Source organism: Acyrthosiphon pisum, chromosome A1, assembly GCF_005508785.2.
Source record: "Acyrthosiphon pisum isolate AL4f chromosome A1, pea_aphid_22Mar2018_4r6ur, whole genome shotgun sequence".
NCBI classification, from domain to species: Eukaryota; Metazoa; Arthropoda; class Insecta; order Hemiptera; family Aphididae; genus Acyrthosiphon; species Acyrthosiphon pisum.
This window is the reverse complement of record NC_042494.1, coordinates 80,027,422-80,044,973: the sequence shown is the minus strand read 5'-3', so window position 1 is coordinate 80,044,973 and position 17,552 is coordinate 80,027,422. Positions and strand designations below refer to the sequence as shown.

Sequence of the window (17,552 nt, the reverse complement as noted above, 5' to 3'; positions counted from 1 at the left end):
ATTATTCAACAAATAACGTAGGTACCTGTAATATTGTGGTGTGATTCTGTTAAAGTCACTACAACAATTCGTATTAACATATAGCATAGAATTAACTAAATATAACTGTTTAGAGTTAAAAACTAGAGATCCGATTTTTGGAGAAAGCTCGTTAAATCGCCTGAGCCCAGAAACTATTTAAAGATCAATTCAATGTAATAATGCAGCCATTCACCCTACTATACCTACCAATTACCTTCCCAAAGTACAAAATAACGAGAAACTCAAATTTTGTTATAATATTAATACAATTTGTATTTATAAAAATATTTAAAAAAAGCCGGTAAGTGGATCATTGTATAATAGATTATTTTATTAGACTTGAATTCAATGATATAATATCATTGTATAAGAAAAACGATTCTGAGCGAAGACGGTTTGTCAGTTAGGATATTTTATATTGTTGTTATTTATTATAATATCATGTAAGTTGAATTAATATTATAATATTATTATTTTTTATTCATTTCTATGACGATAAACAAAACGTTAGAAATTAAAATCCCATTTTTAGCGTTTTTTCGTAATTTTTCGGTGGTTTTTCCCGTGGCATTAAATAACTATTGAGAAAATCGAAAAATGACCTAACTACTTTAAAGTACCATCTTGATCCAATTTGCTAAAAAATGAGGTACTATATTATTATGTTGAAATCGAAGCACTCATTCTGGTAGAAATTTTGTATATAGGATATAAAAAAAAAAACAAAAATACCATTATAAAACCAATAGCTTCCTCACTTCGCTCAGAATCTAAAAGATATTACCATCGTTTAGAATCTAAATTTTATTTATGATTAAGGATGTGTAGTATATATTTGTTCAATAAGTGGTCTATAATAAGTCTAGCTTCCCTTATTATTTTCAATCCGGTAGTAAACATATTAGAATAAGAATAATTTTTGATTTTTGTTTTTTCATTATTATTCACTATTTTTTCTGTATAATATATAATTGTGATTTTAATTGATATTATGTCAAATTATACAAATAACATCATAATATGAGAAATCTCTAGAAATATTTAAAAACAAATCACTGCTTTTCTTTCTATATATAATACATATCTCGTTAACTGGAATGTCAATAATTCGAAATTCCTTGCATTTCAAAAACATATTTCTGTTACGTTATAGATATTATTTATAAGAACATGATATATCGTATGTTTTTATACCTCTTGAGAATTGTGTTATCGAAAATCCACTATATAACGTGTGTAGGATTGGTTAGTAGAATATTCAAATTGTATTGTTTAATTAATTTTATCAAACCAAAAAATATAGGTAGGTACTCTTATTTGACTATGTGGAGCGTAACTCATTTTAATGAATATCTGAATATAAACCAAAAATACGTTTTGATTTTTTTTACGAAATAACATTTGAAATACAAAAATATTAGGCGTGGATAAATTTAAAAATGACAATATTTTTCCTTGAGACCCAGAAATAAGATGAATAATGCATGTTGGATCAAATGGAAAGATTGGATAATTCTATTTCGGCATTTGTCTATAAACCAATAGTGAAATTCGAAATTCTGAGCATTATAGTTTTCCTAAATATAATATTCTGTTTTCTGAAAGCTGAAATAGTAACTTCTACAAAGCCTTAGTGAAATGTTCAGATTAAAAAATAAACGGAAATGATGTGTTAACCGATGATGGTGAGAACTAATCTCGTTTGACTCAACTCGCGGGCTTACGGGATAGTGTTGTTTCATTATTTAAAACATTTTATTTGAAAAAAATTTTAGCTGAGCAAAGTTTACCATATGAATATTTAAATTTCAAATTATTGTTAGTGTTTAATGAATATATTATGAAGTAAAGATTTTTAAAATGAACAATGCAATTTATAAATAAAATCGCTTTGTAAATCTGAAAAAATTCACTACAATCCATATTTCAAATGTTGTTAAAATACTAATCATATTTAAAATATCGTAGTTTAGTCTATCATAGTACTCGTTTTATCTAAAATAAAAACAATTAGGTAATAGAGTGGGTAAATCAAGAAAACAATAAATGTCGTATTAGCTGTAAACATTTAGTACCTCAATTAAGTTTGGAATTTAATTCAGGAATTACAGGAACATAGTACGTGTTTATAGTGTTCGTAGAGATTTGCAAAGCAATTATCAGTGGAGCTTTATTGGAATTTCAATACCAGCTACAGTTAAGTTCACAAAGGAATCAACTCGTGCGAAACGTTTTAACTATTACACTATAATGTCACCATTTCACAAAATATTATGGAACCCAACCTATGTATATTATTATGTCCGCGAACGGCGTACCCGCAGCTCCACATGTACTTATACCGATTACCTAGGTATAATATATATATAGGTACATAAAATTATTACCGTCGCTGCGTACAGATCATAAGACCAATACGCGCGCGTCAGTCGTAAAAAGGTATCGGTGAGGAGTGAACCACACACTGGTATATATACCACCTGTTATTACCAATATATATTACATTATAGTTGGCTCTGCGTGTAGGATACTGCAGTCATACCGAGGGTTACTTAGTCGTGCACTTTATTTTATTCGAAATTTTTACTTGTATAATATAGGTAGTTTTCCAACGGGAAAAGTGTTGGGAATTTAGGATGACGATGAAATCGATTATATACGCACGGCACTATAAAGGTCGTTTTTCTTATTGTCGTTATCGCTCGTGTGTGTATATAAACGCGCGTATGGGTTTTGAGCTAATTACTATAGAAAGGTTGTTGTTTGCGTTTTTCCTGAGCAAGTTTTATAAAGGATCCATTATGACGGTGACGGCGGTGACGTATGTGTGTGTGCGTGTGTGAGTATAGTTGCGTGTGGGAAAGGGGATTGATGGACAAGAAATAAAATATGTGAAACGGCGAGAATGGCAGAGCGGCGGGGAAGAGTGTAAAATGGAGGATTTCCGAGTGGTCGACCGGGGGTGTTTGGCAATTAATTTTTACACTGCCGCGGTTTGCCCTTGTCATATTGAATATTACTATTAGTATTACTATTACTATTACTATTATTATTATTGTAGTATTGCGGGTGGTCCACGTATATTACTATTATGTGTGCGCGGTTCAATTAAAAACTTCATTAAACACCCTGGGATATAAATTCCAAGCGATCTATTGTGCGTGAAATCCCAGTTTTATTATTTTTTATTTTACTTCCCGGGCTCTACTTTTTCATGATGATCGTTCCACCAGTTTCAAACAAACACCGGCCACATTAATACGTACTCTCAATGATCAGACCAGCCCCTACGACGGCAGTGATCCTCAAACGAATACGACGTCTAAAATCGAACAATAAAAACACAGTCGTCGTTACCAGTCGTAAGCCGAATCGGTGCTCGGCATATATTGCGTAAGCATTGTTTGTTCACGTGCGCATAACGCAAACGCCGTTGTTTTTAAAACATGCTTAGGGTTTAAATCGACGATTTTTAACATCAAAAAATAATAGTACCACGTCGTTTTCCGGGGTGGTTATTACTTGATAGGTATAGGTAGGTATTATTTCTTTGCGTGGGACAAGTCGACGATGTCGGTAACTGTTACACAAAACATATACCATTATAATTTATAATATTTACTCGGCAACAAGTGTGCTGCGATCGACACCATCACTGTCGTTTTATGAATCATTTGGGATCATTCAAGACCTAATAGGGACCATGACTCGTGAGAAGATTTAACGCATAACATAGCCTATAATATGACTATTTTCTACTTGCATAGTTCTATAATGGTAAATTCGTTAAAAACTAAAAAAAAAGATATAGTTCCATGGTATCAGCATAGTATCTGTATATCATAGTATTCTAGTATCTGAAGATACTAAGGTAATGAACATAGAGAACTCTAAAATTCTTATAATGCTAGAACTCAAAATAACTAACTTTTCTCTGTTTGTAGTCAAAACTCCTTATTAGTCACTTAATCTTTTCAAAAAAAAATATGCTTATTGCATGCACTCTTGCTGCAGTTATAACTTCCAACCGTGTAATTGTATACGCAAATGGTGTTTGATTGGTACGATTTACCAGGACGTAACTGACTTCTAACTACTGCAACCACTCACAGAGATTAAAAAATAGCTTAAAACAATTATATATGTAAATATATATAATATATGCAAATAATCGATCTCAGATACTCTATATCAATACTCATACTCTAAAACTATAATTGGCGAGAATATATTACACGGATTTGAACGAATATCACGCGTCTTATAACGTAACATAAGTTAGACCACGACCACCAGCCCATCGACCAAAATATTTTGGTGAGCTGCGTTAAAATTTAGGGGAGGTTTCACGGCCATCAAAATTATGAAAAAATAAACACCATCGTAAAACGTTCATCGCTCCGCTCAGAATCTAAAAAACAATAATTTCAATAAAAAATCTTTTTTCATATGAGGGGGCCATATACGATTTGTCCGTGAGCTGCCATTTGCTGATGCCTAGTTCGATGAGGTACAATTTTTATCGTGGAATTTTGCACAGACGTGTTGTAGCAGTGTAGGAACATAATATTTTTATTTTAACTTCGGCGATGGCACAACACCCCGACCAGCGTCTAATACGAACTCTTTTATATACAAAGTAACAACCAATGCACCCCTAATACGATTTCGCCATTTTAATATCAGAATGCCTATAATATTATACTCGTTATTACTTTGGTGTATATTTTATATCGTGGCGAGTGCGTGTCGTGAAATTCCCGGTCCTACACCGTTTGATGGTGAAAAAATTACGGTTAGGAGTGGAACCGTTTTTTTCGGCGTACAACCTACATACCTATATAGGTCGTTATTTTTTTCAGCGCCGAAACTGCAGTGTTTCCTGTTATTTCGGATTTCGATATTTTTCGATACGCGATTATTTTTAATGCCCTTCGCTCATCAAAACAGCATTTACCGAAATATATTATAATGACGTATATTATAGAGTGTTGTTTTTGCGCGTGGCGTCAATATTATATACAATCGATATTTAACATAATACGGAATTAATGATACCGCGTTGGTATAACATTATACGCGACCGTGTTTCGACGAACGCGTAATTATGTTCAGGATGAAAAACGAGTGTTCTGCAGTAGGTACATGGTTTTCCAATATTTTCAAAATCGCATAATATTCAACTTGTCTTTCTTTCTTTACCATATATTATAACCACATTGTGTTATCTTTGAAGTTGAGGCTATGCGTTTTTCCGTTATAAATTGCAAACAACTAATCACAATAATAATATGAAATATTTTAATAATCATTATCACTACCTACTAGTGAATTATGATACACACATAATATTAATATAATATAAATATCCCTATATACTATTGCTGAATTAAAGTTCAAAGGAACATAATCTTGATATGTAAATTGTATGGGTGGATTTACCCCGTATACATTTCCACATTTTGTCGAAATTTCGATTTAAGTAACATATTTAAAGGAAAAATATATAATAACTGATAAGTAATAATCTATTGTATATTAAGACGTAATGTGGTATATATATATATATATATATTCGACGCTGTATATAATATATGGCGTGTACTGTATGATTTTATCCACGTACATTACCTAAGCTTGAACATTTACATACTTATTCCCTTTAATACTTTGAGAGTTGGTCGGCGGTATCGTTTTTTTTTTCAGGAAACATTATATATCCAATGAACCGGGTAAACTAACATTTTGATCATATTACATAATATTACTAATATATTACCCTGTACAATTATGATTTTGAATTCTTACAAGTAGTTACAACTACATATGTAAGAGTTTTACGACAATAGTAACCCCACGTCTCAGGTTGCAGGTTTTTAAGCCAAACATGCGTCTAAAATCCACCAAAATGCACGTAGACACAGTGGATGATAATTTTGAATTTTAAAAAAAACATGCTTGCAATTTGAACAGGAATAATAAACTCTAAACTTGGAAATATCACGGTACTTGTTTTAATTGAAATAGTTTACTCAACTCGGTGCGTGTGAAAATGTTTATGAATCTCCGGAACGTATACCTACTATTGTCGTTATTTGTGATTAAACATCGTCATAAGCCCGCCATCCAGGTTGTTATAGAAATTTCCGTTAACTAGTAATATTAAAAACACACGCTAGATATGAATTTAAAATCAATTTTTTTCTCGGTATACGGCGAAATTTCTCAAACTGTATATAGGTACAGTTTTGATAGTCATTAACACAAATGTCCGCAAATGTCCATCGCTCACTAATTAAAAAAAGATCTCGCAGCGACATTTCTCTTGTATATTATAATATATTATATGCACATACGGTGAGAAGAAAACGCGTATAATACTGCTTGTACGTTGAAAAACACATCTTGGAACTTGACTCGCACGTCGACTGGTAAACACAAACGAGATGATGGACGGAGAATTACACGAACTGACTAGAACTGCTTCAACGAGATTGCAATAAAATATAGTAAAATAGATCGTTCTGCAACAACCCACTCACCCACCGCAGACCACACCGACACACATAATATATTATGTATGAAGCTATATATATTTTATTTTTAAAAATAACCGTCCAACAACGTTTTGATTTGAGTGGAAATTCGCACTAGAGATGGCTTGTCTTATATTATATATTCCTATATCATGTTTTATGATGGCGATCATTCATTGTACACACGGTCGTTCGTGCTATCAAGCCACGGAGTGTACACAGGGCACGCGGCAAATTTATTATACATATCCGGTATCCCGATAAACACTCTCACAAAAAAATACATCATAATAATATTATTATTATTATTATTGTGTTTCAAACGAGTTTGTTTTTTTGTTACGCCGACAACTCCGTAGGTATTTCATTTTCTACCATGTATGTATATTATAATATAATATAATATTACTATAATGTGTGCGAGCGCGTTCGGTGTATTATATTTACAAATTGTGAGAGAGGTAAACGAATACAATATGGTTTGCCATTCCGTTAAATATATTTTGAAGTGTCTCGGAAGTCGATTCGGATTGCTATAATAATAATAATGGGCGCAGAGTGCTGCACGAAACGGCGCGTGGCACAGTTTTCGATATTTTCCTTTCGTACGTTTTTCATTTTTCGGCGCGTTTCCTGTCAACGAAATCTCTGTACACGCTGAACTTCAGGCCGTTGTCCCGGATGAGTAACAGATGTTCGATTTCGTCGGTGACCGTTTTCATTTCATGAGACGCTGTTTCCATTTTTTTCTTTAGTTTTTCCAACTGATGTTTCATTTCGCGTGCCGTGTCGCCTCCGAGAATACATAATATAGACCTACATTGAAATATACAAGAGTCTATAGACAATTTTTATTTAGTGTAGTCGTCATTATGAGTTAAGCGTAGAGACAACAACTCCGTATTTCATTTTTTATTATGTATATTATAATATTACTATAACGTGTGTGAGCACGTTCAGTGTATTATATTTATACAAACTGTGAGAGAGGTAAACGAATACAATATGGTTTGCTATCGCGTTAAATATATTTTCAAGTGTCTCGGAAGTCGATTCGGATTGCTACAATAATAATAATGGTAAAAATAATAATAATGGGCGCGGGTGCTGCACGAAACAACGGTGGCAGCGCGTGCACAGTTTTCGACATTTTTCTTTGGTACGTTTTTCATTTTTCCGAGCACTTCCTGTCCACGAAATCCTTGTACACGCTGAACTTAAGGCCATTGTCCCGGATGAGTAACAGATGTTCGATTTCGTCGGTGACCGTTTCGATTTCACGAGACACCGTTTCGATTTTTCTCCTCAGTTTTTTCAACTGACGTTTCATTTCACGTTCTGTGTCACCTCCGAGGATACAGTATATAAACCTACATTAAAAATATACAAGCATGAGTTTGTAGACAGTTTTCATTTAGTATAGTCGTCAGCATTATAGTTAAGTGTAGAGACGACACAACCGTATTATATAAAATAATATTATATATATATATGGTTTTTGTCGGTTGGCCGACCACACAAATGTTTAAGACAATGGTCGAAACATTTTAGAATTTGTATGCGTATTTTTTCATATTCACCTTTTGCACCACCATAACATTATAGTATCACATTAATAATCATGACATAATATAATGTCGGTGTACCTGCGCATATACGTATAGGTACAGTACGCACGAAAAATCCTTTTAGTGATGTTAAAACGGTAAGCTACCTACTTACTTATATTTCATATTATGGTGTGTGGTGGTATGGACGAACAAGCAGAGAGTCATTTCATTTTAATGAATATGGAATGTCTGTGTTATAGGATTTCATAGAACCTTTAAACAATTTAAACTTACCGAGAATCTCGAGATAAATATTGTACGTGCTACTGTGAAATATGAAGTACAACATTACGCGTAACAATGTGTGATAAAAAAAAATATAATTATTTTGTTATACCTGTTATAGATAATACGATTAGGTTTGGTACCATCTATTATTATACATCTATATGCCATCTACATAATATTAATTGTAGGTAATATAAGCCTATTAAATTGCAATAAATCGTTCATAGAAGTTGTTTTCCAGTCTGAATAATATTAGTAAATTAAGATGTTAGTTAATAAATTGTACCTCGGTAGTAGAATTGTGTAACATGTATAATTTTTCTTTTAAAATTAAGAAATAAATCAATGAGCTAATAACTTACTAAGCTTATCAGTTATTACGTAGGGATTATTTGATTTTAGTATTTCCATACTTTCATATAATATAGATCATTATTTTTTTTTTGTCTTTTTTTTTTGCATATATTGGATACTAAACTATGCTAAAGCAAATAAAAAAAAAACTTTTAAATGTTAAATTTTTCAACGAATTCAAAAGTAAATATAAAAATACATTACTGAAATAAATGATATGGTAATGCTTTCAGGGCACATTAAATAAACTACATATACTTTTTTTTAATTACATCAATGAAAAATTTAATTTAAATTAACTGAGGGTATATGGTTGATAAAACATAATTTTCAACTTATTTTAGTGGATGAAATATTTTTAATACAATATAACATACAAAGCATTTTTATTTTTTATATATCACGTCTCCTTTAGAGTTAATTATTTTAACTATGTATTGTCACTGGATTGTCCATATAAATATTAAATAAATAATTATATTATTGTGAAAAAGCTATTTGCTATAATAGCTACCTACTATGTCTGAGGTGGCAAAATATGCCTGCTTAATTCTTCGAGTGGAAAACTTACAATCTGAGGAATTTCGATTAAAATGCAAAGCATTTAGATGTTCTATATAAGAGTACCTATTAAGATGGTAATGCTCTTTCAAAACCTATATCAAAGCTTAGAAAATATAGCTATTGATACACGAAATATAACAATATTTGCCTCCACCGATAATGTGTTTTCATTGTAGGTCAAGGTACTTGGTGATGGGTGATATTAAAAACAATTTAGTACAATTTTAATTATTAATTTAGAAATTGATTTTTGATTTCATGCATTAAGGGCTTACATCAAGAATGTAAAATAATATGAATAATAAATAACTAGGGTGCATTAATCAAAATACATTACAGTAATATTATTAAAATAATTATTATTTTTATATTTTTTAAATTTTAAGAATAAGTAACGGAAAAAATAGTTTGATGCTCCACAAACACGGAGAGATATTTCAACGCACTTCATATATTATATTGCTATAGTATAATAATCACTCTATTATATAAAAAAGTTTTGTGTATTTTACCTTTCATATTTTATTTTTAAATTTTTTAAACTACAGATATTTAATTTTAAGATTTACCTAATGGGGTGACGACGTTGACTGATTTGGAGGTTGGCGAGCGCAAACCCCCTAGTTAGGTAATGTAGTGCTTAATTAAGAATAATATTTGGTTATTTTCTGAACAACAAAATATTGAACATTTAGACTTTACATGAATTATGGAATATAGAAATTACACCTAAGACTACAATAATTATAATATGAGATACGGTAAAACAGTATATATAAGTGGACAAACGTTGAGAGGAGAAACCACCAATTGGTAGCACCACTTTCGGATGGATTAAAAAAATCTTTTTTATTTGACTTAATTTAGTAAGTAATCAGTATTATGGGTTTGTGCGGATCACGACACCATTTACCTGAGTAACAATTTAGGTTCATACACGGTTTACAATCATATATAAAACTGCGGTGTTGCACTGCGTTCAAATCTCGTTCCAAACACGGACTAATCAGTGTTTTGCATACCGGATTTAACATGGAGTGCACCGAGTTCCACTTAAGTGCGAATTCAGTGTTGGGCCGGTTGTAAGGTTCATTTATTGACGGTTTCACTAAAGTGCAAATTTGGTGTTAAGACGGTTGTACAACCTATTTATTGACCGTTCCACTAAAGTGCGAATTCGGTGTTGGGAAGGTTGTATTGGTTGAAATAACAAAAAAAAACACGGAAAAAAAATTCGATCTAATAGGGCCGCCTCAATTTAATTCTGATCAAGGCGGCCGGATCGAACCTACGACCCCCGGGTCATCCGTACTGCCGCCTAATCTACCTGCCTATACCTACTGAGTTGAGAACTGGAGTCAAATCTATGACTCTTAAACCGTTTCGCCGTCCCGGCGAATTACGAACGTGGTTCGAACGTCCGCTTCAGGCGTCGTAGCGGGCGATCTTACCGCGTCGGACTGCGGACGACCGGCTCCGCCGCCCTAGGACGTTGGTATATATAACTCGGTTAATGTTTTTTTTGTGAACCGTCCTAACATGGTTCAGTCTATTACACGGACCTAACACCAAGATATTATATAACTCGGTTTATAATGTTCTTCGTGAACCGTCCAAACACGTTTAGTCTATTGCATGGACCTGACACCGAAATATTATTTGCCTCGGTTAATTATATACCTCATGAACGGTCCAGACACGGTACAGTCAATCGAATGGACTAGGCACCAAACAAAGTTTAAAAACAGTTCAAAATAAAATTAGCACTCTCCATTCACCTATCGGTCTGTTTAACCGATCTCACCCCATGGAATTGTTACTCGGGATACATTTAAGAGCAGTGGGATATTACTAGGAATTGTGGAAACTTCGAGGTCATAGGGTGATAGATAAAATGATTTTAGAAGCCTTATTTGTAAAACAGTATAGGCGTATAGCTTCATCGTGAACGAATTTTAATTTTAATTTGTGATCTAAGGCGAGAGGATGGGCATTAATTCTTTTTAACGCAATATTTTGGAAAGTTTTAATTTTATTTAAGTGTATGTATTTATTATTAAATATGTTGAATGTTTTAGTGAACGCAGGCACGATATGTAAAGTAAAAGTCTTTTACATTTTATGAGAGCTTGGGACCCACGTTGGCCTACGATTTAATGTTAGAACTAGACGTTTGACTATAGGGCATAGACGATAAAGATTATTGGGTGCTTATTATAACATTATCTCTGGGCAAGGAGAGAGAGTCCGTAAATATAGCTATATTGTAATATTTAGAAGAGTTTATTTTGAACTCCTCTCCATGAGGCTGATGTGATTTTGAAGATAAAGCGAAACTGTATCGAGATCAGAATTGCAGATGGATATAATATTATGGCCTTGTCGTAAACGTAAGCAGAAAGTTTCAACCACAGAAAAATTAAAGATAGATAGATATGTATCATCATATCTAGGGTTGTAAAATTTCATGAAATTTATTTTCTTGTAATATTTCATGAAAAATTCATGAAATATTTCATTTCCAAGTGAACATTTTTAAAAGTTGGTTTATTGTATGAAATAAAGAAAATATGTAACATAGTTACATACTACATACATAATAATACACAAACATAGACATATAAAAAACTTGATAGCCGACTATAAGACAATATTGAAGTCAGCCATATGCCAACAGGGAAAAATTGCATGATTGATAATATGAATATCTTATATCAAATATATATATTGTATATATTTGTAATATATATTATATTATTATGTCATATAATTATATAAATATTTATAGATATCTTATATTCTTTTAATCTTATCTATTGAGTTATTTTTTATATTAGTAATAAAGTAATAAGTGGTAAAAATAGTTTAACAGCCAATAGGGGATTCAATTGATAAGTGATAACAAAAATATAATAAAAATAATACCAATATACAAATACCATATAAATATATAATTATTAATTAATAATTTATAACCATTGACCATTAACTGTATTTAGGTAAAGTTTTTAATTCTTATACCTTGGTTGATAAATGATGCCTAACAGATAAGTTATTCATAATCAATGTTTTCTGTGTGTTATCAATATATTATTTCTAATCATCTATAAACACGTTTAAATGAAAAAAAAAATATTTTTCATATTTTCATTGAAATTTTTCAAGAAGAGTGAAATTTACAACCCTTATCATATCATTATGTTATGCATTGATTCGTTCATGTCATTTTAAAATTAAAATATTTACTGATTAACATTTTTCGGCAAAGGATTTTCGTTGAACAAACAATACAGTGCATTTGTTATCGCTGATACTACTCCTTTGCGTTCCAAGTATAACTCAAAAGCTGCCCAGTCGTCCAAATTTACCTGTAAACATATTTTTGTTATTTCCAAGATTTTATGCAGACACACCATTATTTATATATTTATTATTTTTTTATAAGCCCTTGTAATTGTACTTGCACAATTACGTATAATACTAGGAACAAACGCACTTCAAATGGAAATTATAAACTAAAAATCTAGTAAATCAGTTTATTTTGATGCATAATATGTCATATACAATAGTGTCAACATAAATAAGATGGTAATGTATTTAAACTTGAAATCAAAATATTGGTTTTTAATCATACAATTTAGTGAAATAAATTAAGTAGATATTATTATGCTGGACAAATGACTTACTTTATAAAGGATATGAATAGGTACAAAGTATAATTTGTTACGGACGAACAAAATTAAATAATATAAATAACAACCAACTTATCGTTTTCTTTTTTGAATAGTTTTAATTATTTTTGTATTTCTGTCGACAGTTTATATTTAAATGGATTATATTATGTACATTAAGTCTTATACATCAACGATTTTGTATTCAAACACTATGTGTTGTTGTGCCATTTTCCGGCGATATTAAAAATTAATTTGCTCAACAGCTCATTCGTACACACACGAATTTGTTGCTTATTATTATATTTATATCCGTTATTCAAAATAAATGATTAAATTTATAAACGATAATATGTATATTATTTATTTGTCTGTTGTCCGTTTACAAGTAAAAACATATATATTCAAAATTCTGATCGAGACGATGAATGTATTGATTTTACAATGATAATAAATGTGTTTTTTTCTGTCTGCATCACCTTTTGATGCAGTAAAAATTGTTAAAGGAGGTTTATGGTAGTAAATAATATCCAATTGATACCTTGGGTGATCAAAACAAAAAATTCCTAGTACATTTAAAAATAATTGTGATAAAAAATTAGGAATACGCAAAACCGTCGATACATTAAATTTTCAAAAATATTTTTATAAGCATTTTCTGTGCAACATTTTAGACATTTTATACTTTTTTTTTTTTTTTTATATATATAAATGTGTTTAAAAATGTTTACTTGGTCAAAAACCTTAGATGGGTTACCCTAAAAATCTTAATGGTTTAATACAAGTGTCCTCATAAGTCATAAGTTTGAATAATATCAATAAGCGTTTAAAGTTAGGATTATGACAAAATTTGCTTATTTTTTTGTTAGTAAGAAATTTAAATTTGTATAGTTTAGGATTGCAATTTTTTACAATGTTCTAAGTAGTTCATATTGTAACAAAAAATCTAAGAAATATATTTAATCTGTTATTTTTTTATTTACGTTTAAAGATAAAACTATATAATATCTAAACAAAGATATATACAAAATGTTAGTTATTTCGTTATAATAGTTTTAAAATACTTTTCGTGGGTTCTTGAAACTTTTAACGAATAATATTATATTTCAAATACCCAAAGACATTTTTAAATGCAATGTTTTTGAAAAATATTTATTCAATCTACCGTATAACCAATAGTAAAATAAATAACTTTAATAGTGGTATTAATATAACGAAATATATACTTAGGAAGTAATATAAGCTGACACATCGTCTTCCCTCAGGATTGTTTTTCGAATGCAACGATTTATCATTGAATTCAAATTTTACTGTGACTTACTTCTCAATGAAGAAGTACTCTCAAAGTCTCAACACCCACTAAACAGTAGTGCGGTTACTTACTTGCCCCTTTTTTTAATGAACTTATATTTATAAAAATATAATTAAAACTTCCAATGATAATATTGTAGGTATTTACAGTTTTCAACGTACGTTTTATTTGATTTAATTATATATTATATATTGATTATATTCAAAATTAATTCTATTCATGTTTTAACACATCAGCTATTCAATATAACGACTTAGGTAAATACTAAATGTATTATTATTATTTATAATTGCATCCTTCTGGCTAAAAATCATGCGATATTAAATATGATAGGGTGAATCATAAAATATATTATGTTTACCTCAATACTTAAAGTGGAGACTGTGAATTTCGGGAGTTTTTAAAATGTATAATTTTTAGTTATTGGAAACACAGTATTCTGATCGCTTATGAGTAATTATGAACGATGAACCATTAAAATTATGAAATGATTTATGTATATATTATTACTTATAATAACGGTTGCAAAATAACTTTCATCACCTTAGTTGTAATTTAAATTATGTTTAGGCAAATATATATATTTGAAGATTATTAAAATAATGAAAAATTAATTAAGTTACTATAGATTGATGATAAGCGTGCATGTTAAAATAGCTAACCAATGACAACAATACGTTTACCGTTAAAAGTGGAACTGAAAAAAATAAATAGCTACTACCCTAATATAATATTAACAAAAAACGTAGTGTACTCACTTACTAATTATTACTTATTAGTATTATAGTATAATGATATTAAATGTTTTGAATGTTCTGAAACTTATTGCAGTTTATGTTTGCAGACATAGGTATAGGTAATATCAAACACATTTTCTATCCGTAAATATTGAAATCATTAAAATAATATTATTGTAAGACTTTTATATAATTATAAAAGAAAATTAATCATATCCACACGATTTCTATGCATTGATATACGTTTGTTTAAATTTATATTAGAGGTACATTGAATCGTATAAGTTATATGTATGCTTCTTTTGAGTACTTATTGTAAGCTATATGAGTTAACAATGACTGATAAACAAGTAAGTGATGACTCATTCAATACAATTACATAATTTGTAATTTGTATGCTACATGATTTTCAAAATGTACAAATAACTTATACTCACATTTTTGCGATCAACCACCGAATTGTTTTCCATTGCTCATTAATATTGTTTTATTAGTAAGAATAATCCTTGTTAAACCAATGTATTAAATTAAACGCTAACAATGCGAAAACACCGCCAGAATGTTGTAATATGAATTAAACGTGATATTTGCTGAATTAATCAGAAACCATAGATACCTATACTTTATTACATTTGATTTTAGCCAAATATTTTCCATACTATGTAGAGACATTTAACAATGTCCATCTGAACATTGAATACGCTATATTAAATATTTTACTACAAGATGGCCAGCGTACGGTCATAATAATAAATTATAAGGAATTCGTTTGTTGAAATAATAATAATAATCAAACTGATGGTATTGTTTTTAATTTATCAATTCCATTCTTCAAATTCTGAGAAGAGCGAGGAATGTAAATGGTGTATTCCGTTTTAACAAATACATGTTTATTAGAGACAATGATGTGTGTGTGTACATATTTTTTACTGGACCGCCCACACTCAATGACTACCATTTGCACTGGATAACGACGCAAATACAACGCATTTTTCGACATGAGTTTTTATTTCACATTGGTACATTGGTAATCGATTTTTGTTACTTTGTTTAAAATTAAAAATTAAAAAATTATCCAATACTTTAATAAGTTATTTATATTATATTGTAATAACTTGAACAGATTTATTTTTATTTCTTAGTTATATATTATATTAGATGCTTTATGTTGATTGATACCTACTCAAAAATAACAAAAGAAATTCAACAAAAGATTATAAAAATAATTTATAATTTAAATCATTATTTATTAGTAGGTATAGGTATTACTTTATGGAAATAATAATATCAACATTATTATTTCATTGTAAATATCTGTTTGGCTTCAGAGAGACATAGACATTGTTAATAATCAAATAAGTATGTACTTATTCAATTTTAGCGTGAGCTTGTTTTAATTAATTACCAAAACAATTTAATTAATATTTTAAAACTATTTTAATACCTAACTACCATGTTATTTTAAAATCAAACATTTCAACAAAGAGAAAACATTTTAACAAAGCAAATTTATAAAACAATTTGTTTGTCGATGAGATAAATATTTTTTTCTAAAAAAGTTTATTATTATAAGATACGCAGAAACTTTACCATCATCATTGAATATGTAACCATCTGTCACGGTATTTGAGTATTCTGTATATAATATATATTTCAAATATTAAATTATAAACATTGTATTGCATACTTCTCCAAACATAATATTTACAAAAACGTAGTGCCATAACAAAACATGGGTTTTTCAAGTATTAAAAAATTGCGTCCACACACCATAATATTATTATTAATTTTCTTTAGATATAAAATATTAATAATAATAAAAATAGAGATATGATACAGATGAAGTATTTGAATTTAAAACAAATAATAAATTGGAAAAATGATTTTATTAAGTATATTCAACCGAAAATATAGCCATAATGTTGTAAAAAAAAAACGCTCGCATCTATTTAATGTTTATTCAACCACAAGACCTCATGAGAAAAAACTGAGAAGTTTTCAAAACAATACCCGTATCTCTCCTGCAGATAAATGTAGAGCCCGAAGAGGTGCCACACATAACTTTTTTTAGAACTATTTCTACTGCCCAAAAGGGTTAAATATAGGTACACAAATACACACACACACACACACCGTATAATATAGTAAGGGCCTATAGGGCCCATATCTCGCTTGGCTGCGCTACGTATGAAAAATTGTGCTCATCAGATTTAATAAAGACACGACACGTTTAAATTTAAATAGTCACTTGCTATCGGAGAATTGCTTAGGTGTTCACGTGTGTGGGTGTGTGTATGTTGTGTGCGTGCAATCGTGCGTACACTCGATAAATTGAGTTTCGTAAGCACTGTAAATTTCCGCCATATAATATTTTCTTTTGTCGTAACCGTTGGGTTTGGTTTAATAATAATAATTATAATTCCGTGGAACATTTCATATTAAATTGTTCACGTCGCGCAGCGTTTACACCTTGCGCATTAAAAGCGGTGGAACTCAGCACTGCAACCTATTCGCAGAGA

At 30.1% G+C, this 17,552-nt stretch overlaps 2 protein-coding genes across 5 annotated transcripts in view; one reads left to right on the top strand and one right to left on the bottom strand.

The window, feature by feature from the left end:
• Positions 1-17,552, top strand: part of LOC100160451 (adenylate cyclase type 5) — a 151,317-nt gene that overhangs the window by 64,463 nt on the left and 69,302 nt on the right. The window lies entirely within an intron of this gene.
• On the bottom strand, positions 1,887-16,414 carry LOC100569156. The gene is made up of 3 exons (XM_003245225.4): positions 15,471-16,414; positions 12,560-12,681; positions 1,887-7,927 (listed from the first exon to the last, which is right to left on the bottom strand). Exons 1-3 carry the CDS (start codon positions 15,501-15,503, stop codon positions 7,726-7,728), a joined length of 357 nt encoding a protein of 118 aa, XP_003245273.1. The 5' UTR covers positions 15,504-16,414; the 3' UTR covers positions 1,887-7,725.